This window comes from Cynocephalus volans, chromosome 15 (genome assembly GCF_027409185.1).
Source record: "Cynocephalus volans isolate mCynVol1 chromosome 15, mCynVol1.pri, whole genome shotgun sequence".
NCBI classification, from domain to species: Eukaryota; Metazoa; Chordata; class Mammalia; order Dermoptera; family Cynocephalidae; genus Cynocephalus; species Cynocephalus volans.
The window spans coordinates 83,294,334-83,321,528 of record NC_084474.1 but is presented as its reverse complement, the minus strand read 5'-3'; the positions used below and the strand labels follow the sequence as shown (position 1 = coordinate 83,321,528).

The 27,195-nt window shown below is 43.7% G+C and overlaps 1 protein-coding gene across 5 annotated transcripts in view; it reads left to right on the top strand.

Moving 5' to 3' along the window:
- ASAP1 (ArfGAP with SH3 domain, ankyrin repeat and PH domain 1) overlaps positions 1–27,195 on the top strand; it is a 365,857-nt gene that overhangs the window by 336,193 nt on the left and 2,469 nt on the right. For 4 of the 5 annotated variants that reach the window (XM_063079233.1, XM_063079232.1, XM_063079231.1 and 1 more), the window contains 5 exons: positions 755–925; positions 11,835–11,904; positions 14,379–14,437; positions 22,224–22,714; positions 24,649–24,771. In XM_063079233.1, the coding sequence (XP_062935303.1) occupies positions 755–925; positions 11,835–11,904; positions 14,379–14,437; positions 22,224–22,714; positions 24,649–24,771 (914 nt within the window). Of the gene's footprint in view, positions 1–754; positions 926–11,834; positions 11,905–14,378; positions 14,438–22,223; positions 22,715–24,648; positions 24,772–27,195 lie in introns of those variants that run through there. The other variant, XM_063079235.1, reaches the window with a different exon arrangement.

Below are 27,195 nucleotides of genomic sequence, written 5' to 3'. Positions count from 1 at the left end.
GAGCAATTCAGAACTGGAGGAAAAAAGTCTTTGGATTTCTCTTTTTTCCAGGTAACTCTTTTCAGTGGGTCCTTCATTATTTAGAAATGTCATTTTTTAAAGAAAAACTTCAGGCAGTTTTCTGACTAAAAGAATAGGTTTAATAGGGAAAACCTATTACATGAAGACTTTCATGTTTCACCCTGTCGCCCATAGCAGGTTTAGCCTATACTCTGCTCTTTCTCTACTGATTTTGCTGGTAGTGCTGTGTGCCTTCTTTCTCAGTGGATTTTGCGATGATTCCAGTGAGTTATTGGTATAAAACTGTGCATTTTATTTTTCCCATTGTACCAAGGGATGATCTAAACTCACTGGCATTCTGTATTGACTGGTATTTTACTCCTTTAAAAGCACACACTCTCAGGCCGGCCCGTGGCTCACTCAGGAGAGTGCGGTGCTGATAACACCAAGTCAAGGGTTAAGATCCCCTTACCGGTCATCTTTAAAAAAAAAAAAGCACACACTCTCCTTTTTTTTGTTATAATTTTCTTTCTTTTTTTTTTTTTTTTTTTTTTTTTTTTCTTTTTTTTTGGCCAATAGTTTTCTAAAACCCTATTTGTGAGTTATTGGATTGATGGATCTTGTCATATCCAGCCTTTTGCTTTTGTCTCTGTATCATACTGCATCTTGATATGTGGAAGTAATTGCATACTGGAAGTTCTGTTTCTGTGAGACTGGGATTAACCTTCCTGCCCCCATTTAATTTCCTTTCTAGGTCCAACTGGCCCACCTTCAACACTCCCTCTAAGCACCCAGACCTCTAGTGGCAGCTCCACCCTATCCAAGAAGAGGCCTCCTCCCCCACCACCCGGACACAAGAGAACCCTATCCGACCCTCCCAGCCCACTACCTCATGGGCCCCCAAACAAAGGCGCAGTTCCTTGGGGTAAGTTATCCTAAAGTCAGGCCCAAAGCTGCTGGGTCCAGGCAGTGCATGGGCCTTCACTGGACAGAGGACTGTTAGCACATTCAGAAAACATATGGATGTATACTGCGTGAGGATTCATATATGTGTGAGTGTGATTATACCTTCCTCTTAAGGCCAAGAAACATAATAAAAAAAATTTAGGGTCACTAAAAACTATTAATAGTAATAAATAATAGTAATAAGGTGCTGAGCATTTCCTAAATTTCATTCAGTCATAATAACTTTGTGAGGTAGGTATTAATCTCATTTACAGGTGAGGAAACAAAGGCTTAGAAAAGCAAAGTAATCCATTCTCTTCACAACAGCCAGAATGGCTTTTTTATAATAAAATGTAAATAAGATCATGGTAACTCTTCTTAACACCCTTTAAAGATTTCCTGTTGAGCTTCAGATCAATGCAGACTCCTAATACCAAGGGCCTACAGGGCGCCTGTACAATCAGGCTGTTATCTCCCAACCCCTTTCATGCTGCTCTGCTCTCACCACTGGCCTCCTTACACTTCTAGGGTACATCATGCTCTTTTCCTCCTGAGGGCCCTTCCACTCCCTGGGACTCTGTCAGGCTCTCTGAAAGGCTGGCTCCCTTTCATCCTTCATTCTCAGCTTGGATGTTTTGTCTCCCTGACCCTCCTCTCTGAAAGAGCTTCCTTCTAACCCATTTCCTCTAGAGTCCCTTATCACAGCTAAGCAATATTGTATTTGTGTCTCTCTCTGCACTATAATGTAAGCTCCAAGAGAGCCAGGACCTTGTCTGTCTTGTTCTTGCCTGTGTTTACTGGAATCATGCCTGGCACACAAGTGGATACTCAGCAATTACTTGAGAATGAATAAACTTACCCAGAGTCAGCTAGCGTAATCACTTCAGTTATATTAACTGCAAATGACAAATTCCTAACTACAAGGAATATAATTTTCATCTTTACTGCTAGCCTGTCAGAGGTTTAGGGGTCACCCCATTGCCCAGCTGGGTCCTCGCCCACACCAGGCACACAGAGAAGCTTTGCTGAGCCAGCGTGCTACTTTGCATTTCTCACCTCTTCTTGCCAATGAGTTTTGTTGTGATTTTTTTTGTTAGTTTTTTAATTGTGCTTATCATGCTGATAGGTAATTCAGCTTAATGCTTTTAAAGTCAGGGCCGACCCGTGGCTCACTCGGGAGAGTGTGGTGCTGATAATACCAAGGCCACAGGTTCTGATCCCATATAGGAATGGCCTGTTCGCTCACTTGGGAGAGTGTGGTGCTAACAACATCAAGTCAGGGGTTAAGATCCCCTTACCGGTCATCTTTTTTTAAAAAAATGCTTTTAAAGTCAAAAACCTGTATCAAGTATTCTGAATTTTTCAAGTTTTTGGAAAAAACCATACTACAGATTACAACACCTCTTTATCATCTGGCCTGAATGCCTCAGGATGTGTGAGTACTCAAATACGCCTATGTGTTTAGCTACTCATTCTTCGACTAAACATGCTTATTTGGGGTAATTACTATGCCTGTTGCTTGGACCTTCTCAATCCATATGCTCATGGACCTTATGGGCTAATGAGGGACACATACAGGTAATCACTTAATGTACATGCTCTTTACTGTCAGGATAGACATATTAAACAAATACTGTGGAAATGCTGAAAAATAGTGTCTCAAACTGCATGGGAAGGCAAGGGAAGGCCTCACAAAGGAATAGACATTTGAGACTGCTGTTAACGATTTAGTTTGCAGGAGAGACAAGGTGAGAACCATTGAAGCATGCAGACGCACACACACAAATGCTGAGTGCATCCTTGACAGTGTCAGAGGTCGCATTTCAAGGCCTTCAGGGTCTCCAGATTTTGTCAGAAGAAAGGGGACTCCTCCCCCAGTGACATCCTATTGAAAGTCACAAATTTTCTATGTAGACTTTTATACCACAAATCACAAATTAACCTTCTTTCTAAATTTCACTAAATTTTGATCATCTTGTTTAATCAGTTTTATTTCTGTGCAAAGTTTATAATGCCTATAATCACCTTATATAGACTCAAGCATTCCTTGAATAAATTTATCAAATTTCTGTTTTCAAATCATTACTATTTTAGATTTCTTTTTTTTCCCACATCACTCAGCAGCAGACTACCAACTGGCCTTTCTAGCTCCACTTCAGTGTTGGTCAAGTGGGGGCATTTTTCACTAAGAAACAAAGTCGTTATCACTTTAAGTTATCTCCCACCCAAGAGTGAGCTGGGAGCATTAGAGCCTTACACAGATGTGGGCACTGAGCCGTCGGCTGGTTTCTCACCAGCTACGAGCCTTTCATCTACACCCAGCCTTGAAGGACAAAAATCAACATCTATCCTCAACAAAAGGGAAAATTCTCCATATGACACAGACTTTGGTCACTCACAAGCAACTCAAATGTTAATTCTGGCATTATCAGGGCTTTTCTTTGCATGCTGGTGTGTGTGCATGTGTATGTTATTCTTAAATGCATCTTCTACAGGTCAGCAGGTGTGCACACCCACAGCTGAACTTCTCGTCAGGCAGGTTAAAGTTGCTCTGATCCTGGTGTTTATACTCTGTGTTGTATGATCATTGCTTGGTATTATCCCTCCTGCCTCCTCCTGACATTGAGTTCCAGAAGCCACACAGACTGCTATCAGTGAGGCACGTAGGAGATCAGCCTCCTAGGCAGCATTTCTCCATGGTGCCTGCAACTTCCCTCCATGGGCCCTAGGGGTAGACTCTAGGCAGGAGGAGGTGGTGGAGAACCAGCCCTTTAACTCTCCCCAGGCCTTGCCTGTCCACCCCACAGTAGCACATGCAAAGGTCATCAGGTTCCCAAACTACATTTTTTCCTCTAAAATCTGAGTCTTTGCTCATAGTATGAGCTCAACTTAGAATATTCTTCTCTCCTTTATCTCTCTGCTTAGTCATCCTTCAAGATCTGCTCTCCTGGAACCTGCTTAAAAGGTCTTCCCCAGTCTACCCCCCACTCCCAAATCTTTGTTTCCCTTCTAGCATAGGGAGTGTCCAAGTGGCTGTTTCCTTACTGCCTTTCCCAGTGCATGAACTCCTTATGAGGGCAAGTGCTGTTTCTCTCTCAGTAGAACAGAGGGCTCTAAAGTGGACTCTAGTGTCATACTGCCTGGATTCTACTCCTGTCTCTGACACTTGATAGCCCTGTGGCTTTGGGCAAGTATCTTTGAATTGTTTATTGCTTCAGTTTCTCCAACTGCAAAATGGGGCTGGTAATAGTACATATATTATACACGTGGTCTTCAATTAGCTGATAGAAGGATTCTTATTATCTTTTCATTTTCTCACGAATTTTTTGAAGTACCCTCATACAGGGAGTTATGGTGAAGGTTCAGTGGGAAAGACCATAAAGCAGAGAGTACTCAGAACATAGAAAGCACTCAATAAGTGTTAGCTACTTTCACCATTATTCTCAGCCTGGCATTTGCTAGATGGCTAGATGGTAGACTGTCACATGTATTACAAACCAGTTAATTTCCTGAGGCTGCTATAACACATGCCACAAACTTGGTGCTATGGTCTGAATGTGTCCCCCAAAATTCACGTGTTGGAAATTTAGTTTTTAATGCAGCAGCACTGGGAGATGCGGCCTAATGGGAGGTGTTTGGGTCATGAGGGCTCCACTTTTACATGCAAATTAATGCTGCTATAGAAAGGGCTTGCGGGAGCAGGTTATCTACCTTCTGCTGAATGAGAACATGGCATTCGTCCTCTCTTGCCCTTCCGCCTCTCACCATATGAGTATGCAGCAAAAAGGCCAAACCAGGTGCTAGCACCTTGATTTTGACTTCCCAGACTCCAGAGGTCAGAAGTAAATTTCTGTTCTTTATAAGTAATCCAGTCTCAGGTATTCTGTTGTAGCAGCACAAAATGGACTAAGACACTTGGTGTCTTTACTTGATCTTAGCTAAAAGGCTGAGAAGCAATTAACATTTGTTTTCTCAAAATTTATTCTCTCAGTTCTGGAGGCAAAAATGCCCCAAATCCTGTAAGGCTGTGCCTTTCTCCAGAGGGTCTAGAGGAAGAATCTATCACTTGCCTCTCTCAGCATCTGGTGGCTCCAGGCGGTTTTTGGATGATGGCTGCACCACTTCTATCAGGCTGTGTTTCCATGGCCATCTTGCCTCCACCACCTCCTCTCTATGCCCTCAAAACTCCCCTTGCTTCTCTATTTTAAGAATATGTGTAATATCAATTAGGACCCATCTGAATTTCCTATGGTAATCTCATCTCAAAATCCTTAACTCAATTATATTTGCAAAGACCCTTTTTCCTAATAAGGTCACATTTACAAATTCCAGGAATTAGGACTTAATATCTTTGGATGGCCATTTTTCAACCTACTAGAGCTTGCCCTGTGGTCCCCAAAGATTAACATTTATCCCATATGCAAAATACATTCACCCCATCCCAACATCCCAGAAGTCTCAACCCTGTCTTGGTCCTTGTTCTTTTTAGTCTTCAGAAAAGATGCCAGCCAGCCATATAACCAGCACCATCATCATCACCCCCATGACCTGCGTGCAGCACAGCAGCCTCTTTCCCCAGCCAGGAGGAAATGTCCACCTGTCAAGTTTTAAGGCTTTGTACCCTTGATGGGTTCTCCCACGTTTTTGTTTCTAGTCCAGGGATACCACAGCATTCAAGTTATTTGCAGAACAGCCATGACTGCAGATCCTGGCTCTACTGGTGATCACACTTTTTTCTGTGCTGTTTGAGTCCACCCAGTCCTCCATGCTGGCCTTTAAGAAGGAGGTAGAGCTTCAGTGCAGACTTGAAAGATGAGTGGAATAGGCGGGAAGAAATAAGCAAGGCACTTGATGTTGAGACATGTGAGAACAAGGGCCAGAGGATGTTACCTTTAATGCATCTACTTCACCAAAGGCTACACTTCATTACAGAGGCTGTGTCTTTCTCCCTCTCTAACTCCATTTTGTGCCTTCATAAATTCTTGATAAGGGTAGGTGGCTAATAAGAAAAAAGAAAATAGTTCTTCATTATATAGAATCTTTAGATAAAAAACTACATGTGTGATATTTTCAAAGTTTAACACTTAAAAGTGCTTTCACAGAGTGCTGGGCACTGTGTTAGGTATTTTGCATGCATTAATTTATCTGATTCTTAACCACAGTTCCATAGAGCAGGAAATGCTATTCCCTTGACTTTAAGGATACTAAGACTCCAAAAGGTTAAGTAACTTGCCCCAATTCTCATAGCTGGTATGTTGGGGGCCAGGATTTGTCTGCAGCCTGTGTGGCTGAGAGCCGGCACTCATTGCCCTCTCCATGTCTGCTGTGTACTACACATGATGGCTCTGTGCTAGGAAAAAGCAGTCGAGTAAGTCCACTGGCCATTCCTCCTCTCAGCAGTTGTTTTTGTGCTCAAGAAGCTGAGGCATGAGAGAGACGCTCCCTTAGTGCAGGTAGCTTGCCTGGCTGTGCCTCCGTGTCCACCTGCAGCATGGCGTCCTGGCGTGCGGCTCCAGTTCTGCCCAGGCAGGGAGGGCTCCTCCAGGCTTCTTCCCTGCCAGAACCACAAGGTCCACAGTGCCCAAAATAGCCCAGGCATCACACTGCTGAAGTCCCGCTTCTGTGATGAACTCAGCCATCTGTCTCAGGAGACTTCTAAGGCAGGCTTTTGATCAGAAAACAAATAGGCCTGTGGGCAGATTTGGGTTTTGTGGGGACTTCATGATTTTTGAAGTGGCATTTCATTAAACCTCCCCTTTTTTTTATAACCTACTTTGTAACAGACCAACACAAAATTTAACACAAGATAAATGATAAGGAAATGAGGACAAAGGGAGAATAAATGTAGTAAAGGTGAAGTTCAGGAGTGTGATCACAAAATGTGTGACATGAGATTACACACAGTGGCTGGAAGTAGACCGTGGATTTGACCCTAAGGTTCTCACAGGCAAGAGCAAAGGAAAAAATAGAACTAGTCATCTAGTTACAGTAGCCATAACCCTGTTCTCACACTTGAGATTCTTGTAATTAATACCTGAGAACACTTTCCCTCTGGGACCTCCGTCCTTTGGTATTTGGAGAAATGTCTGCAGTAAACATTGAAGGAAACCATAATGAGCACTGAATGAACATACCAGAAACCCAAGTTCTGATTCATGTTCTACCAATCCCTGGCTAAGTGACCTCTGAGAATCACTTATGTTCCTTATCTTTGGTCATTGGAACTTAAAACTGTATAGGTTTTTTTTTTTAATGTAGAGCAGGTAATGGATGAGAAACTACCACAGATTGATTCATTTCCCATATTTCAAGGCCAGGACTACCAGGTGAAAGGGCTCAATATTTGAAATATCTGATCCGAGTCATGCACATCTACTTATTGGAAGTGGCACTGGCTTGCAAAAGAGCCTTTGTGTAGGAGTTTGCTTATTCTTCTTTTCTCTTGGATTCCCAGTATATTTTCATGTCAACTTCTCCCCTCACCCCCAACCCCATTTTACATACAGTTCTGGAAATAATAATGGCTGCCACCGTTTATATAGATTGTTCGCCATGTAGCAGGTACTGTGCACTTATTCATACATTATTGTATTTAGCCCTCAAAACCACTGCTGAGCCATTGCCCTCCTCTTTCCACAAACCCTTGGCTTGCAGCTTCTGAGCTGCCACGATCAAGTGGGATTCATCCCAGGGATGCAAGGTTGGTTCAACATACATAAATCAATAAATGTGTGATACACCATATTAATAAAGTCAAACACAAGGACTGTATGATCATCTCTATAGATACTGAAAAAGCATTTGATAAAGTTCAGCACTCATTCATGACAAAGACCCTCTATAAGTTAGGTATAGAGGGAAAGTATCTCAACATAATTAAAGCCATCTATGACAAACCCACTGCCAATATCATCCTGAATGGGGAAAAGCTGAAAGCTTTTCCTTTAAGAACAGGAACTAGACAAGGATGCCCACTCTCACCACTCCTACTCAACATAGTGTTGGAAGTACTAGCCAGAGCAATCAGAGAAGAGAAGGAAATAAAGGGCATCCAGATTGGAAAAGATGAAGTCAAACTGTCCCTGTTTGCAGATGACATGATCCTATATATCGAACAGCCTAAAACCTCTACAAAAAAACTGTTGGAATTGATAAATGATTTCAGCGCAGTAGCAGGATACAAAATCAACACACAAAAATCAGTAGCATTTCTTTTCTCCAATAGTGAACATGCAGAAAGAGAAATCAAGAAAGCCTGCCCATTTACAATAGCCACCAAAAAAATAAAATACTTAGGAATTGAGTTAACCAAGGAGGTGAAAAATCTCTATAATGAGAACTACAAACCACTGCTGAGAGAAATTAGAGAGGATACAAGAAGATGGAAAGATATCCCATGCTCTTGGATTGGAAGAATCAACATAGTGAAAATGTCCATACTACCCAAAGTGATATACAAATTCAATGCAATCCCCATCAAAATTCCAAAGACATTTTTCTCAGAAATGGAAAGAACTAGGCAGACATTTATATGGAATAATAAAAGACCACGCGTAGCCAAAGCAATGCTGAGCAAAAAAAATAAAGCTGGAGGCATAACACTACCTGACTTTAAGCTATACTACAAAGCTATAATAACCAAAACAGTATGGTACTGGCATAAAAACAGACACACTGACCAATGGAATAGAATAGAGAATCCAGAAATCAACCCACACACTGCCATCTGATCTTTGACAAAGGCACCAAGCCTATTCACTGGGAAAGGGACTGCCTCTTCAGCAAATGGTGCTGGGATAACTGGATATCCGTATGCAGGAGAATGAAACTAGATCCATACCTCTCACCATATACTAAAATCAACTCAAAATGGATTCAGGATTTAAATATACACCCTGAAACAATAAAACTTCTTAAAGAAAACATAGGAGAAACACTTCAGGAAATAGGACTGGACACAGACTTCATGAATACGACCCCAAAAGCACGGGCAACCAAAGGAAAAATAAACAAATGGGATTATATCAAACTAAAGAGCTTCTGCACAGCAAAAGAAACAATTAACAGAGTTAAAAGACAACCAACAGAGTGGGAGAAAATATTTGCAAAATATACATCTGACAAAGGATTAATATCCAGAATATACAAGGAACTCAAACAACTTTACAAGAAAAAAACAAGCAACCCAATTAAAAAATGGGCAAAAGAGCTAAGTAGGCATTTCTCTAAGGAAGATATACAAATGGCCAACAGACATATGAAAAAATGCTCAACATCACTCAGCATCCGGGAAATGCAAATCAAAACCACACTGAGATACCATCTAACCCCAGTTAGGATGGCTAAAATCCAAAAGACTCTGAACAATAAATGCTGGCGAGGTTGCGGAGAAAAAGGAACTCTCATACATTGTTGGTGGGACTGCAAAATGGTGCAGCCTCTATGGAAAATGGTATGGAGGTTCCTCAAACAATTGCAGATAGATCTACCATATGACCCAGCTATCCCACTGTTGGGAATATACCCAGAGGAATGGAAATCATCAAGTCGAAGGTATACCTGTTCCCCAGTGTTCATCGCAGCACTCTGCAATAGCCAAGAGTTGGAACCAGCCCAAATGTCCATCATCGGATGAGTGGATACGGAAAATGTGGTACATCTACACAATGGAATACTACTCAGCTATAAAAAAGAATGAAATACTGCCATTTGCAACAACATGGATGGACCTTGAGAGAATTATATTAAGTGAAACAGGCACAGAAAGAGAAATACCACATGTTCTCACTTATTGGTAGGAGCTAAAAATTAATATATAAATTCACACACACACACACAAAAAAAAAAAAAAACCCGGGGGGGGCGGGGGGAAGAAGATATAACAACCACAATTACTTGAAGTTGACAAGACAAGCAAACAGAGGGGACATTGGTGGGAGGGAGGGGGGAGGGAGGAGGAAGGGAGGTTTTGGTGAGGGGCAACAATAATCAGCCACAATGTATATCGACAAAATAAAATTTTTTAAAAAATAAAATAAAAATAAAAATAATAAAATTACCAAAAAAGAAAATTAAAACTAAATTTGAAAGTCTTCACTTCTGGTATTGTCAGTTTAGCTTGTTTCTTCTTGTATCAGTGTCCTGGAGTTACAGAACATTCTGTCCAGGAGGTCCAATCTTAGCACTCTGGCAGCCTCTCCCTGTTCAGTGAGTTCAAGAGGACTGGGAGGTGATCGTGTGGTAGTTCAGAGTACATACCTTGGAGGTAGGTTGGTGGCTTTGTATCCCAGCTCTGACCCTTACCAGCTACTTGACCTTGGACAGTTTACTTCCTTGTGTGTTTCTTCATGTAGTAAATGGGGAGTGATTACATTATTTATCTCATAAGTATAATTACTGTAAAGTACTTAGCACAATACCTTGCTAATAGTCAGTGCTCAATAAATGGCTGTTGCTGTATTTAATGTTACTATTGTGGCTTCACAAATATGGGTAATGAAGAGCACATAGATTTGTGGTCAGGACTCCCAGGTGCATCATTCACTTGGGGGATCTGCAGCCATTCTTTCCCTTAGCATCATTTCTTTTTCTTTAAAAAGGGGATAATGATGACAGTTTCTCAAGTTGTTGTGAGGTAGGATGGCCAGACAGAAGTAAAAACATGTGGGCAGCTTTAGGTGCTGTTAAGCAGATACATCATGCAGTGAGGAGTAGTTCAGTTCTCTCAACCCCTGTCCTCTTCATCTACCCTTCGGTTTCTGAGCCTCCTCAGCCAGCCCCTTCCTGGTACCACCTGGGTGGTGTTATGGGCATCTAAGCAGGGGAGGAAAGAAGTCTGCTGAAGGAAAGGAACACTTGGAGTTTCCAGAGCAGCCATTGGAAGAGCAGGCAAGGAACGAACTAGAACCCCAAAGACATTGTGCCCCTTTAGGGTCCCAAGGATTCCTCCTGGCAGCCTGGTGCTCCAGGACTGCCCTGCACCCGTCCCTCCTGCTAAGGAATGAGTAACAGAAAAGCCCACTTTTATTCTAACCAGTCTTTTGATCTTCTCCTGGACCAAGCACACTTACCTCGACCTGTATGCCTTTGGTTTTGCTGCTCCCCGACTAGAAAGTTCTTCTCCTGTTCAAGTGCCATGTCCTCTGAGGAGGACATTCCCTGCCCCCTTTTAGCAGTTAAATCTTAGACATAATTCCCTCTTCATTTTCACAGCAACCAACCTGACCCAACGTTCGTTTCATTCCCCATTGTTAGAATAGTTCCTATGTGTGTCTCCCAGGCCAGAGGAGAAACTGCGAGAGCAGTGACATTTTATTTGCTTTTGTGCCTCCTACTCTATATTCATGCTTTGCACATAGTAGATCCTTAATAAATGTCAATGTTTGAATGAAAGATGAGTCAGTAGGTGACTGACGGCCTTGCCCAGCAGATGACCAGTTTTCACCACCCTGTTAGTAGTGTTCGCACACATACTCACAACTGGTGAGTTGTGTCTTTCTTCTGAGTCTGGTTACTAAGGGGTAGAATCCTAGCATGGAACATCTAGGTGAACTTGAAATTTACTGTTCTTTCCCTGCCCCCAAGCTAAGGACAGGGTCCTGACCCGATGGGACATCACCAGGTTCCTTTGATCTTAGAGGCCTTGCCAAGGAGCAGACTCCTCACTTCTTTGACATACTCCTTTTCTACCAATAAAAACATTATCAAAACCCAAAAAAGTGCTTACTTGTCTTTTGTTTGATGCCAGAAATTTATCTTGTTCTGGCTTGGGTTTTTTAAATGCCTTTCTGGAACCTAAGGGATGCCTGTCTGTTTGCCAAACCCGTATATAGCCATAATCCACTTCCCTGTCTGAAGATGCAGCTTTTCACGTTCGATTTTCCTTGTAGGTAATGATGTGGGCCCATCATCTTCGAGTAAGACGACAAACAAGTTTGAGGGACTGTCTCAGCAGTCAAGGTAAGATATCCTAGCACTTTCTTTCTCCCATTGTACTCATAATTGCAATGAACAGAATTATAGAAATGGTTTTAGCAGCTTGCCCAATGTTGCTCAAAGTGTGGTCAGCTGACCAGTGCTGGTTATGATGAGAAACTAAATGTTCAACTCTCAAAATTTGCATATGGGTCTCATTGCTGAGCTGCAGCAAGCAGCTCTTGGCCTGACACAGGTCTGCAGGCCAGGTTTTGGAGCAGCACAGCTCTCCTGATGGTCACAGAGTTATATAGTGGTCTGTAACCAAATTCCTGTTAGAATGAGTTTTAATTTTTATTTTTGATCTTTTAATTAAGTAATTTTGTTTTGTTACTTTCCCTCTTGATTCCATTCCTCAACATGGGAATGAAAAGATACTCCTCAGGGAAATCTGATTACCCAGAGATTTTCAAACATAAAAACATGATTCTTTCCAAGTTCCTCATTTGTAAGATTTTTTTAGGCTGGGCTGAAAGCAGTTTTTCTTTCTTCCCTCCTTTCATGAGCCGGATACTTAGGGAGATCTTCTATGAGCAGTGTTTATCCAACACCTCCAAAGGGTATTCTCTAGATGTGTGATCCAAGATAAGGACACAAAGAGCCACTTCCAGACCCAAAACCTCAGGGAGAAAGAGTCAGTTGGTGTGCAGGGGTTGCTTTCCAGAGTTTATCAAAGATGAAAAAATAAAACCCCATTTCTTTTAGTACCACTCTCTTATTTAATCTTTATAACCTTATGAGATAGGCCCAATTACTATTGTCATCAGTCTTACAGATGAGGAAGCTGAGGCTGAGAGGGGTTAGGTGGTGAGCACAGATGTCAGAGCTGGCCCTCCGACCCACAGTTCTCCACACTCCACATCCCATGCCCCTTCCTTTACCCTCATGTCCTGCCTTTCATACCTCACTCAGTCCTTCATCCCTGCTTTATTGGATCCTGTAAAACTAAAGTTCTGGTGGTCTTCTTCCAGAGTGGGAAAAGTGTCTGACACCCAGAAAGTGCTCATGAAATGTTTTTAAATGGAATCAAGCTGATAGTAAACTAGAGCCATTTGGCGATTCATTGAGTTTTTTAGCACCACCACCTCACCTCCCCATGTGCACGCGCATGCACACACACACACACACGCACGCACTCAGCACCACCAGCAAGAGCAGCCTTGTGTTCACTTCCCATAGGAAGAAGCCCAGGTCCAAGCATACACAGCGTGGGTGCAGGGGCCTCTGTGTAAGGAATTTCTGAACCTCCAGGCCTTGGCCTTGGTCATATGGCCAGGAATGACCATTGTGCTCACATCAGTAATTTGAAGCTGTGCTACCCTGACATACTGAGGCAGGACACAAGAACAACACACTCCATAAATATTAGAGGCAAAGCCCTCTCACGTTAAATGTTCCCTTTTCAGTAGTGGTTTTATTTCAAGTGTTATCCTCCAGGTGCCCAGAGGTAGGAGGATTTCAAGTGAGCTGAGGAAAGAGCAGTTAACACCAAGAGTGCTTGAGAGCCAGGATAGCAGAAGGGAACACATGCATCTCATCCTCTGTCTTTGATTCTTTTTCGGTTGGTTGGTTAGTTGGTTTGGCTTTTCCTTTTCTTTTAAATGCAGTTAGAAGAAAAAGAAGCCAGCTCTTAGGACATCAGAGTACAGAAAAGGAGAAACAAGATAATAAAAGAGGCTTTGGGCACATGCGGCTCAGGCCCTTGGCTATTGTTGCTTTTCAGGTGTGCAGTGCTCTTGGCATACTCTGAGAATTATTCTAATCTATTGTTAGAGGGAAATAGGGCTTCCAACTAATAGATGCCACCTTCAGCACTGGCATTTGAGGGGGAGGGGTAACATTTGATGATTCAGACAACATGGAGCTGCATTTTTTTCCCTTGCTCATTCACATGTTCTCCAAAAGGAGGACAAGGCTGGGGAAAACCTGAAGGCCTGAGAACCCATGCCATTTGCTTTGGTGCAGTGGAAGGAATGAGGGTTCGGGAGGTGAGCACAGCTAGGGCTAAATTTCCACTTCACCACTGAGCAGCCTTGGGACCTTTTGCCAGCCACTGACACTCCACTCACTTCAGTTTCCTTATCTGAAAGTGGGGGTGACAAGAGCTGCTTTGTGGGATCACGTGAGATGAGTTACTTGTGTGCAGCTACATTGGGATCCTGACTTAATGGTGTGCCAAGTACTTTTATGAACACTATTACCTCTGGAAAAGGTTTTGAAACAGGGAAGGAGTTAGGCTTTATCATTAAGAGGGTTGTTTTTTTTTTTTTTACCCTTTCCCTGTGCCTCCCCAGCCAGGCAATCTGAAATATGAAAAATAGACTATAATCTTTTGTTAAAGAAATTTTGAGAGGATTCTTTAGATAATTCTGTAAATGCTATTGGGTTTCCTTGAATAATTTATCACTATTGCTATTATAGCATTTTTATATCCTCAATGATTCTTATTTATCAATTAGCACCAGTTCTGCAAAGAGTGCCCTTGGCCCAAGAGTTCTTCCTAAACTACCTCAGAAAGGTAAGATTTATCTTTTTCATATTCACTCACCCTCCAAGGGGACAGGGGTCTTTGTTTTGTTCATTGATCTACCCCAAATGCATAGAGCAGCACCTGGCATGTAGTAGATGCCCAATAAATATTTGTTAAACAAAGAAACGTATTTATAAACTCAAATTCTGTAATTAGCAAAATACCATACTATTCCTAAAAAACATAATACTTTTTAGAAGACACATTATTGTAATCCCCAGGTGCTATTCTTTCTCCTCTTGTAAATATAATCAGAGATATCCATACAGCTTACTTGCTTTGTGGCCTTGGGCAAGTGACTTAGTAGCTTCACTAAGCCTCAGATTCCTCATCTGTAAAATGGGAAATATAATACATACTTTGTAAGATTTTGTAAGGAAGAAAAGAAGTCACGCTTTAGAAAACTCCTAGCAAGTGGGTGGCAAAGGAATCCTTCCAAGATAGCATCTGTTGTGCAGAGTAAAGATACCCAGCTCTGCAAAGTACAAGAAAATATCTATAAATGCTGCTGCTTTGCCAAGCAAAGACACTCAGCTCTTTGACCAAATCTTCTTTAAATCCTGATGAAGATTTTTGTTTGTAAAACCAAAATTTCAGTCTTCTTACTACAACACAAATGGTAGTGATGCCTTTGTTTTATTGCAATGCCTTACCTTTAGATTTGCAAAACATCTTCAGAACTGTCTGCTGCATTCAATCCTCACTTAAGACTGCAAGGCTGGCAGGGCCCACTTTAGATACAGAGGCTCAGATGAGCTCGGGGGGCTGCCCCATGGATTTTCAGTATGGGCAGCAAGGCTTTTGACCCCAGTTTAGTGCTCTGTTGCCTAGTTTGAGTAAAAGTCAAGCTAGGGTTAGTGTTGGGAAGCTGAAATTCACCACTCTCCAAAATTCTTCAGTAAAGTGACATGTTTGGTAGAGCATTGACTGGTCGGGCCAGGCTCATCTGTAGTGAGATGAGAGTCCCAAATGGCTGCTGATTCGTTCTCCATAAAACAAAAAGGAAGGCTTCCCCTGGGCACTGAGTCTTCATCTAGGGTTACTTTTTGTTATTGTTTTTTATTGTTAAACTCTGCCGAAAGGGCTCTCCTGATCTCGGAGGAGTTGGAGACAAGTTTCCCAGGCATGTACTCCCAACTACAGTCTGCCCCAAATTCTGCCCTATGTAGCTCCCATGTTACTACTGACTCCCTGCCACTTGCCACTCCAGCTACTTCCTGCAGCACCCAGACTCCAACGCATCTTAGTCCCTGACTTGGAACTAGCATGCCGCTGCCGCCTTTGCACTGTCCTCCTCCGCTTCATGCTCTCCCTCCCAGCACCAAAATCCTTCCCTAACATTCTCCCTCTTCTTCCCACCCTCCTGTGCCATGTTCTGCTCACTTGACTGGCTCCTGTGCCTGGCTCTGACAGCTTGCTGTGGCAGGGAGCAGTGCACAGACAGGATGGTGGTCTTGCTCCACTTGTGACCACTGACCCCCAGCAATCCAGGCACTCACTACCCTCACGGCCCACTCTTGCACTCCGTCTCTTTTGGTCTCAGGAGGACTTTGCTTTTATTTTCTCAGAGTGAGTCAGCACATAAGCCCACCTCTACCCCCACCACATGCCCCACCTGCCTGTACTTAGCAGCCTGTGGTCCTAAGGGAGACTCTGTCCTTTTTCACCCCCTCAGGGACAGCACCCCAGCGCTCGTCCCTCCCTCTTTTCCTTTTTTAAAATTTTTTTTTTTTTTTTTTTTTTTTGATGGCTGGCAGGCATAGCAATCCAAACAAACCCTTGACCTTTGTGTTAAAACACTGTACTCTAACCAGGTGAGCTGACCGACCAGCCCCTCCCTCTTTTGCATCTCTGTTTTCTGATCCATCCCATCAGAATACAGGTACACTGTCACAGCTCCCTCTTGATCTGTGTCCCTCCAGACACTACCCCACTTTCTACTCCCATTCTTTTGCTTTTTGTCTGTGTTTTTACAAAAATAAATAAAAACAAAAATACAAAAAAACGGAACAGTATAATGTAGCCTCCTTCATTCCACCCAGATTCTCATGACCCATGTCCAACAATTAGCACTTTATACTAGCTCTAATTTCATCTGTTTCCCTACCCACCCACCCCCAGTAATGGTCCGGTAGCATATCCCAGATGTCATGTCATTTCATACACATGCAATCCAATTACCACATCTAAAAAATTAATCACATCTAAAAAATCAAGTATTTCTTAATATCATCAGATACCTAGTGTTCACATTTCCAAATGTGTTATAAATGTCTTTTTTTTTTTTTTAACAATTTGTATGAGAATGGATCAAAGTAAGATCTGTACATTACAGGTGATTGTCTCCAGAGTGTCTTAGACTAAAGTTTTCCCTACATCTCTCTCTTTTTCTGGTGGTTTATTTGCTGAAAAAACCAGGTTGTATGTCCTATAGTTATTTCCAGTCTGGATTTTGCTGATTGCATCCCATGTGTTTGTTCATTTAACATATCCCTCTGTCCTCTGTATCTGTCACTTGGAAGTTGGACCTAGAGGCTAGATGGGGTACAGGTCCAGGCTTCACAAAACTACCTCATAGGTAGTGGTATGTGCTATCACAAGGTATATACCATCTGTTTGTCTCTCTTCATGTGGAGTTTGCAGCTGCTGATACTCAAAGCCAAGATCCATTCACTATCCTCTCTTCAGATCCCTCCACAAGGCGACTGGACAGTGGTCTCAGCCTTGTCCTTCTTGGCCCGTTGGCAGCTTTGGGCACATGGATTGATCTTTCCTCCCTGAAACACTTTGCACTTGGCTTCTGGACACCACCCCATTCATTTCTACTGCTCTGACAGTTCCTTCTCAATCTCCTCTGCTGCTCCCTCCTCATCTCCTCCACCTCTAAGTGTTGGGTACACAGGTTGAAGTCAGGGATCTCTTCTGTTCTACATCTGCCTTCACCTCCTAAGTGATCCAAATAGTCCCATAGCTTTAAACCCATTTGGAAAGCTCCATGTTTACATCTCCAGCCCAAGTATCCCAACGTAATCTGAACTCACAGACAATAGCCTGTTTAACCTCACCACTCAGATGTCTCAGAGGCTTCTCAACTGAAAATTCAAGTACAGACTCCTGATTCCCCTCCAAACTTGTTCTTCCCACAGTGTTCCCCATCTGTTAAAGGCAGCATCATCCTTCCAGATGTTCGGGCCTTCAAACCTGAGAGATGCTTAACTCCTCCCTTTTTCACATACCCTACGTCCAGTGTTTCCACAAATACTGTTGGCTCTCCCTTCTGCATGTATTTCAAATCCAGTGACTTCTCACTGTGTTTGCCACTGTAACCCAGGTCCAGGTGATTGTCATGTCTTGTTGGCACTATTAGAGCCCTCCCACCTGGTCTGCCTGTTGTCTGTTTTCAGCAGAACAGCCAGAGTGATCCATGTTCAATCACATCTCTCCTCTGTCCCAAACCATCTAGTGGTTTCTTGTCTTGACCAGAATGAAAGCAAAGTCCTTACAGTGGCCTCACGGCCTTAACATGCCCTGAACCCTGCCGCTTCTGTGACCTCTGCTATGCAGCTTGCCTCGTTGGTTATTTCACCCTAGCCACCCTGGCCTCCTGCTTCTCTTTAAACATCCCAAACGTGCTCTTGTCTCAGGGCCTTTGCATTTCTGTTCCTTCTGCCTGAACCATTTCTTCCCCTTACCAAATACCAGCATTGCTGGTGTCCTTGCCTCCTGCATGTTTTTGTTTACATCTCACCGTGTTAGAGAGACATTCCTTGCCCACTTGTTTGGTGATCCACTCTCCCTTTCTGCACACAGCCCAGAACTCCTACCCTCCCCTGCTTTACCGACCCTCACCCTCTGACATACTCTGTGTTTACTTGTCACTCTTTTGCCTGAGTGGGAGCTCCCAGAGGGCAAGAACCTTGTCACTTCTGTCCACTGCTCTGTACCAAGTGCCTGGAACAGTGCCAGACAGCATATTCCCAACAAATAGTGGTGCAGTGGTCACCGTTTTCTTGTTGGGCTGAGGTGTTCTTGCGCTAGGAGTCGACCATCCCTTACTCATTTTGTGATTTGGGCAGGCTCCCCAGCCTCCCTCACTTCACTGGGAAAGTGGAGATGATGATGATATGCACATGGCAAGGCTATTAGGAAGACTAGCTATGGAATGAAGCAGGTTTCAGGAAAGCTGGCTTCCTTCCTCTCTCTGCCCTATGGTCCCGTCTCTCACCTGCTCGACATTGAGTCTCCTGGGCTGGTGGGCATTGAGGCCCCAGCCAGGCCTCACTTCCTTCTCTCAGGGTCTCAGACTGGTGCCAGCAGTCACACCAAAGCTAGGAGTGGCAGGTGCCTGAAACTGGGATAGAATTGCGCTGCATTGTGTTTCATGATGAGAGTGATGGAACAGAAGCCCTGATCTGTGATTAGAAAAGCTTCTAATGGCTAGACAGCCCCCCTGTCCCCACTCCCTTTTTCTTGCACAAAGCTAGCAGGGACACTAGCATCTTTTAAGCACCTGCTACAAGTCAGGCACTTGCATTTTTTCATCTGATATAATCACAACTGCCCTCCCCCATGACATAAACAAAATTGTCCATATTTTTTACATGAGAAAACTGAGGCTAAGTGGGTTAAGAAACTTGTCCTGGGTCACAGAGTTATTGAGCAGTAGAGCAGCAATGCTGGATGTCTGTCTAGGTCTTTACCCCCAAGCTGACCGGTGACTTCTTTCTGCGTTCATTCATTCCACAGTGTTGACTGAGCAGCTACTCTGTGGAGGCAGTGTGCCAGGTGCTGGGGTAGAGCAGTGGAAAGCTCATCCCCCCAGCACTCACTCTAGTGGGGTCCACATCAGTCACAGGGGAAGGAGGAGGGGTGGTGCCTGGGGAGAGGCTGTCACCCAGCCTGGAGCTGTGAGTCTGAGAACCCGGGGAGCTGCTTGCTCACCTAACGCCAAAACTGTGGCAGTGAATGACTGTCCTCAGCTGCTGGGCCTTCTTTCCTGGGGTTCTACAAGGGTATTTCTTATTCTCCTGTGCTGGAGGCAGAGGGCACCTGTAAGGTTGAAGAGGGGCAGGGCTGCAGCCCTCCCTGCCGGCATCCGTCACTGGCTGGCACTTTCATGGCTACTGTGTCCTGGCCTTTCCCATCCCATAGTTCACCCATTTTTCAAATCCTCTGGGTGCCTTTTAAAAAGGTTAATTTAAAGCCTTCTCAGCTAGAGACAGACTGCTACAGTAGAGCCATTTTTTAAATGCATTTTTTGGGAAAAAGCAATGTTACAGAAACAAAAGATATTTTAAGAAAAACAAAGTCACTCATTACACTGTAATACAAGTCCCTGATCCTGACCAAGAGCGTACATTGTCCTCTAGTTGTCATCATAACCAACTACAGTTTTGCATCCTGTTTTTTCCCACTGAGCATTCCAACATGAGTGTTTTTTGTGTGTTCATGAAGTATTCGTGAACAGCGTGAGGCACTCACGGTCTGTTAGAGGAGTGCCCTCATCTACCCAGAGCCCCTTCGATTGCAGATTTACGCGGGAGATTTGTAGTGAACATCCTCACACAGGCTTTCCCTGCTCTACCTCATCCTCCTCAGTTACGTTCTTGGAATCAGTTCTCAGGAGTGAAACTGTTACAACAGAGGGTAGAATGTCTTAGTAGGATCTACTGTGTGCTGTGTAGCTTTGCACAGGGCCCTGTCTGTGCATTTCCCCATCAGTTCCGCCTGCGTGAAGCAGTTGCTCTATACCCTTCCCAGTACTGAATAATTTTTTTTATAGCTGAGGTGAGTGGGCTGCGATTTTTATTCCTCTTCTGTTTTTAATGTGCCTCACTATAGCAGTGTACTCTTTGTAGTCCAAATTTGGGGGAAAGCTTGCTTGTCTGCCCAGATAAAAAGAAAGCACAAACCACCCGAAGTCTTGCCACCAAGATAACTGATTTGGTGTACATCCTTTGTCTTTTTTCTTTTGTGCTTTGTTTTTGGGTTTTTTTCCCCAAGTTTCTTTTTAAGCTAATTTTTTTTCACATAATCAAAAACAGTTTCCATGACATTAATTATGTGGAAGTATAATTTTTATTGGCCACATAGTATTTCATTGTCTCAGCAATTCCCTATCATTCGACATTCAGAAGGTTTGCAGCTCTTTCACTATAAAGAGTGCTGTGCTGGACCACTCTAACACAGATGTCTCGGTGCATGACTTTGATTATGTTTTAAGGATAAAATTCCTAGAATTGGAGTTGCAGGTGAAGGGGCTTGTGCACACCTAGCACTCACAGTTACTTTCCCCCATAATCGTGGCTCACAGCAAAGCATTTCCAGTCCCTCGGTCTTTCTCCTCCACCTGCCTTGGATGTCGTTGACTCATTTTCAGACTTCAAAAGAGGAACCTGATTGGTCTCATTTAACTTTTTGAGTCAAGCCACATTGGCTGAAGCTCAAGGGCCAGCCCATAAGCAGGGTGCTCTTGAATTTGGTTTCTTTAGAAAGGGATGTGGATGCACAAGGCCCTGAGCAGAAACAACCCCAGTACAGCTTGTGACAATTTACAACACTGAAGTTTCTTTTTTTTCTTCTTTTTTAAAGAATGCCCTTCTGAATATGTTGTATTTTTAGGATAAAATCCTTAGATTGATTCACTCAGTGTGCCTTAGTCAGCTGTTCCCTTGCTGAGCGCATACTGTATGTAGTTGGCCTGGTACCAAGAGCCAGAGTTACAAAAATGTTTTTTCTAAAATGTTTTAGAGGTGAGGAAGTCAAGGCACAGAGAGGTTGTATAATTTGCCCAGGGTCACACAGCTAATAAGTGGTAGAGCTAGAAATGGAGACATGTCCTTGGTGTTCTAAGTGCTACCACGTAGAGCTGTGCGAAGAGCTGTGGGAATGGTACAGTGTGTTGCAGCACTCCCTGAGCTGTGGAGTACTATGCAGTCATAAAAGAGAACAAGGAGGGACTGACTTAGAAACTCTCCCAAACATATTCAGTGGGGAAAAAACAAAGTTTCAGACAAGGTATGTATTATAATACCATTATGGTTTTTAAAAGATATATTCAGGGCTGGACGGTTAGCTCAGTTGGCTAAAATGTGGCCAAGGTCAAGTGTTCAGTTCTATGTTCCAGCCCGCCACCAGAAAAGGGGGATACATTCATAAGCACATTTATGTGTATCACCTGGGGGAGGAAGGTGCAAGGGGAAACCTTTTGCTTCTTATATGCTGCCTGAATCATCCAATAGGGAAATAGTGAATTATTATACAGCTGTAGAATGAAATAGACTATACCATTCAAACTATTAATAAGGAATTTTTAATAACTCTTGCTAAAACATTAGATAGATGAAAGTTATATCTATAGAAAAGTCAAGAAGGAAATATATCAAAATATCAAAAATTGCTACATTTAGGTAGAAGGCCTATGGAAATGTTTTCTCTTTAACTTTGTATTTTACAATTTGCTATAATCTATTTGTATTATGTTTGTTTTTTTTCAATTCTGTAATACTATGGTTATTCTGTTCTTATATAATTGAGGCATAAAATCATGAATTGTAATGTAGATGCCTTCTAGCCTTTCAACTTTCATCTTTTTAAAAACAGTCAGTGTAGGCCTGAGCCTGGCCCCCGAGTTCATCCATTCCAAGTGCTCACTTTAGATCAGTTCCCTTCTTGGTGATTGTGCCTCTTTCTGATGACTGTGACAGGAGGAAAGCAGCCCTTCACACCTCGTGTTCTGTTCCATGACCTTCCTCTTTGTGATTGTTTCCCACAGTGGCTCTAAGAAAAACAGAAACCAGCCATCATCTCTCCCTAGACAAAGCCAACATCCCACCCGAAATCTTTCAGAAATCGTCACAATTGTCAGAAAAGCCACCTCCTGGAGACCTGCCCCCAAAGCCCACAGAACTGGCCCCCAAGCCCCAAGTTGGAGATTTGCCACCTAAGCCAGGAGAACTGCCCCCCAAGCCACAGCTGGGTGACCTGCCACCCAAACCCCAGCTCTCAGACTTACCTCCCAAACCACAGATGAAGGACCTGCCCCCCAAACCACAGCTGGGAGACCTGCTGGCAAAATCCCAGACTGGAGATGTCTCACCCAAGGCTCAGCAACCCTCCGAGGTTACGCAGAAGTCACACCCAGTGGATCTCTCCCCAAATGTGCAGTCCAGAGATGCCATCCAAAAGCAAGCATCTGAAGACTCCAATGACCTCACACCCACTCTGCCAGAGACGCCCATACCACTGCCCAGAAAAATTAATACGGTGGGTGGGCACCAGTGTTCAAGCCTCTTGTAAACCCTCTGCTCCACTTTGCGAGTTGGCAGGAGGGTATGTGCTCCAACTTATACAAGAAAAAGCAGGAGCTTGCTCACCTAAGTGGCTGTACCTCTGTGCTCCGGTTCAAGCATTGTGGTGGGGTGGAACCTAGTGGTTATATGAACATAGGCTTTGGACTCCAAAAGACAGGTCTCAGGACCTGGCTTCAGTGCTAGTATAACTACAGGAACTTGACAAGTTACTTACCTTCTCTGAGCCTCAGTTTCGTCATATACAAAAAGAAGCTAATGTAATAACTGAGCTCATGGGTGATTAAATACAATAACAAATGAGCAGCACTTCACTGGCACGTAAATCACTCAGCAAGTGGTCACTCTTATTTAGGAATCTTGAGGTTGACACAAGAGAGCAGTTTTTCTCTTTGGGTTCTGAGTATCTTCTAAGTCAGTGCTTCTCACTGCATCTTCCTGGAGGGATTGGAGACAAAGCCCAAACAGACTTCCACAAACAGAATTTTGTAGAAGTCTCACATTCCATCATTTTCATGAAATACTTTCTACTCTATATTTCAATTTTATTTAAATATAAAAATGATTTTTCCCAAAAATCTTTGTGGAAGTGTGATGCTCCAGGAAGATGTAACATACTGTTTATCCTGCCTGCACGTGGCTGTACCCCCACAGGGGCACTAGCACCCCAGGTGGAGCACAGTTAATGGGAGAAACCAGAATTCTCCCATTGTATATGATAGCTCCACTCTCACTCGTATTTTATTATAAAAATAATGTTAGTAAAAGTGTGTCACATCAATACTAAAGCAAAGGTAAGAAAAATAAAACCCTCCTTCCCATGGATTTGAGGCCACCATGTTTAATATGGCGGATGCTTTTGCTATTTGCAAGGGAAATCTCCCAGAACTTCCAGGCACCACCAGCCTCACCAGTTTCATGACATATGCTAAATTCCAGTTGATGCTACATGATTTGTAGTTGCTTTATTATCTCATTTAATCCTCTCCATTATAAATTAACACATTATGGGCCTTCTCAGTTGCTCAGAGAGTTGGAACTGAGATGAAAATCTCCTACCACCATAGTTCTGCCAGGCTTCTCAGACCCCACCAGCACAAGCCTGCAAGGGAGCTCAGAGAGGAGCTGGGATCCTCAGTATGACTAAAGGAGACACCAGGGGACAAAGAGGAAAAGTCACTTGACCCAAAACTTTTAAAGAGACAGCTTGCTTTTTTTATTGTTGATTGTTTAGGTGGGTGCCAAAATGTTCTTTAGAAGGTGTTGTCTCTATTACCGTCTTCCTGTTTGCAAAGAACTGGATGCCCAACAAATAAATGCCCAAGTCAAAACTGGTTTTAAAAAAAAAATTAAAACTGTTTTGGGACCTGCGTAGAATCCTGCCAACCCCGAGCTGATCCTGCTGTGTTTAACCAACATGTACTGACTTGGAATTTTGCATGAGGGGACTGAGAAATTTGTTTATGCTGCACATTCAGTATGCAGAAGCTGCACATTTTGCTTCACATCATGTTTCCTAAAAACATTTTTAGACTCTGCTGTCATTTCTGCAAGCTGATGGTGTGGGTGGGGCAGGACAGAGTGCTTTGCGTTTTTTGTGAAGCCAAATTTTGATCCCTACTCATATTGTTTTCTTCTGGAGAAAATAACTCAGTGACGCCTGATCACTAATGCCGGAGGCTTCCCTCCTGCTGGGGGAAGAGGAAGGGTCTGTTGTTCCTGAGAGTACACAGGACACTGGGCACTTGGAAGAAATTCTCCCCTCATCTCAAGGTTTAGGAAATCCAGGCTCAGCGAGGTTAAGTCACTTGCCCGAGGTCACCCATCTTGTAAAGGATGCTGTACTCTTTTTTCCCTTCTTTCAGCTAAAATCCAATTTCTTCATTTAAGGGGAAAAATAAAGTGAGGCGAGTGAAGACTATTTATGACTGCCAGGCAGACAACGACGACGAGCTCACATTCGTCGAGGGAGAAGTGATTATTGTCACAGGGGAAGAGGACCAGGAGTGGTGGGTATGTATGGACATCTGTCCATGTCATCCATTCCTTCATTCACCGTGCCCTGGGCAGACTCCCACAGTGGATCCTGCAGACAGTGCAGTGAGATCACACTCCTCGAATTCAGGGATCCTCGTGCCAGCTGCATCACTTGTACCACAGCCATTCACGTTTGGTATCTTTTCTGTCACTTTTACATGACAGAAAAACAGCTGTGGTGCTTTGGAAATGGGTCAAGAGAATTAACGTTTGTATGTGCTTTACCCATGGTATCATACAACAACCTTGTGAGTTATAGGTATTTTCTAATTGTTCAGGTGCAAAACTAAAGCTCAGGAAAGTTGAGCATGTCACCGGTGGCCGCACAGCTAGTCAGCAGGCAGAGTCCGGACCCCACAGGCTGTGTGCTTTACTCCCCATTCCACACTGTCCCCAGCCTAGAAGCAGAAGGCCCGAGCTCAGGCTCAGTGCTTACCAGTGCTTGGTCCTTAGGCTCAATCCTTAATCTGTTCTGCAGTTCTCTTTGTAAAGTGGGGCCATATTTTCCTCACGTGATTTTAGGAGAAGATTCAATGAGAATATCTATGAAAACTCCATTTACAGTATAACCTGCTGCCCGCGTGTTGGGAAGGAAAGGCATCACTGTCCTCCCCATGGTGGCTGTGGAGATCAGAGGCCTTTGTAGATACTCAGCTTGTAAGTGACCTGCAAGGGCAGCCCACACATCTGCGGCTGCTCAGGCTGTCGAAGGAGTAAGTCTCCTCACGGGAACTGGAGGCCAAGGTGCAGTAGACCGTAACCTCTTACACTCCTCGTGGGTTATTTTCAGCACCACCATGGAAATTCCGCTACCTAGGCAGCTTCAGCTCCCTCCTGCTAAGAGAGACTCAGTTCTGCCTGCCAGGAAAGGGACTTGCCGTTGGGCCAGCAGAACCTCCTACTGCCCAGAAACACACGCTCCCTCATTCACTAGTGTGCACATGCACACGTGCACACTCACCTTTGGCTTTCCTTCCTTCAGGCCTAGATAGCAACTGCAGATCCATGACCACAGCTGTAGGGGTTTTGCTTAGACTGAGCAATCGTTCTCAACTGGGGGCAGTTTTGCCCTCCAGGGACATTTGTCAAAATCTGGAGACATTTTGATTGTTGGGACCTCGGAAGGGTGGGTGGTACATGCCCTCGGAAGGCATGTAGTAGGTAGAAGCCAGGGGGTACCACTAAGCATCCTACAGTGCTCAGGGGAGCCCCACAACAAAGTGTGTCAGTAGTGCTGAGATTAGAAACCCTGCACTGAAGTGAGGGGTCCTCTTTCTTCTCTTTCAGGGAGGGATGAGCTGGGGGATGCCCGGGTGGTGCTTCCAGCCTCTATGTTAGCACAGTTGGGCCTGGTCCCAACATGAAGCCTGTTAGGGAGCCAGCTCAGTATAGTAGCAAGGATATGGACTCTGAAGTCCCCAGCTGAGTCAGTTACTACCTCTGTGGCCTTGGATAAAAGCATGTCCCTTCTGTAAACCTCAGTTTCCTGTGAAAAACCTCACAAGGATGTCGAAGAACTCATTTTGTGATCTGTTAATATCATTTCAGTCAAGCAGTGATTATGTTCTTTGTTAAGAAACTGGTGGCTACAGCAGAGACTCCTGTAAGGTGGAAGGTTTTCATTGGTGTCTCTAGCATCATTCCTAGGGGTAAATCTGTGGCCATCAGAACATGCTAAGCCAAGCATAAAGATATTGCCACACATCCCAACAACGATGTATAATTCACAGAGCCTCTCATGTGCGTGGTGTCAACTAAGTCCACATGAGGTGTAGGCCAGGTCTAACCATTAACTACACTTTCCAGGTAAGAAAACCAGTGCACAGTAGCATGGATGGCCACCCAAGGTCACAAATCTGGTAAATAAAGGAACCAGCCCTGGCTAGACACCCAGCTCTTGCTCCAGCCACACTCTATACTATGGGTATCTAGAGGAAAAATGAGAGCTGGCCTGTCTGATTCTTCCTCTTAAAACCACTCTTCTCTGTATATTTGGCATTTGAAGCACATGTCCATAGTCTTGTTATTACTTTCTCATGATATGATTCTCTTAAATGCAGTTAATACCGATCTAGTTGATGTAATGAGGAAATTTTTGCAGGTAACCATGGCTTACATGTGCAGCTGACAAAATTGCCATAGGCTACCATCAATCTCAAACTTTCCCAATATCCTTTCCCCCATAGTAACCAGAAAACAAATGATTCGTACATAGCAGCCCTTTCCATATATTTTTTTCTTCTTTTCTAAAGTATCACACAAGCCTGAGAAGGGATTTTTTTAGCCCATTTTACAGGTAAGAAGCTTAGCAAGGTTTGTCTGGGGTCACCCAGCTGGAATGCAGACAAACACCCTGGTTCAGAGCATGGACTCTGGAGTCTGAAGCCTGTGTGAGACCTT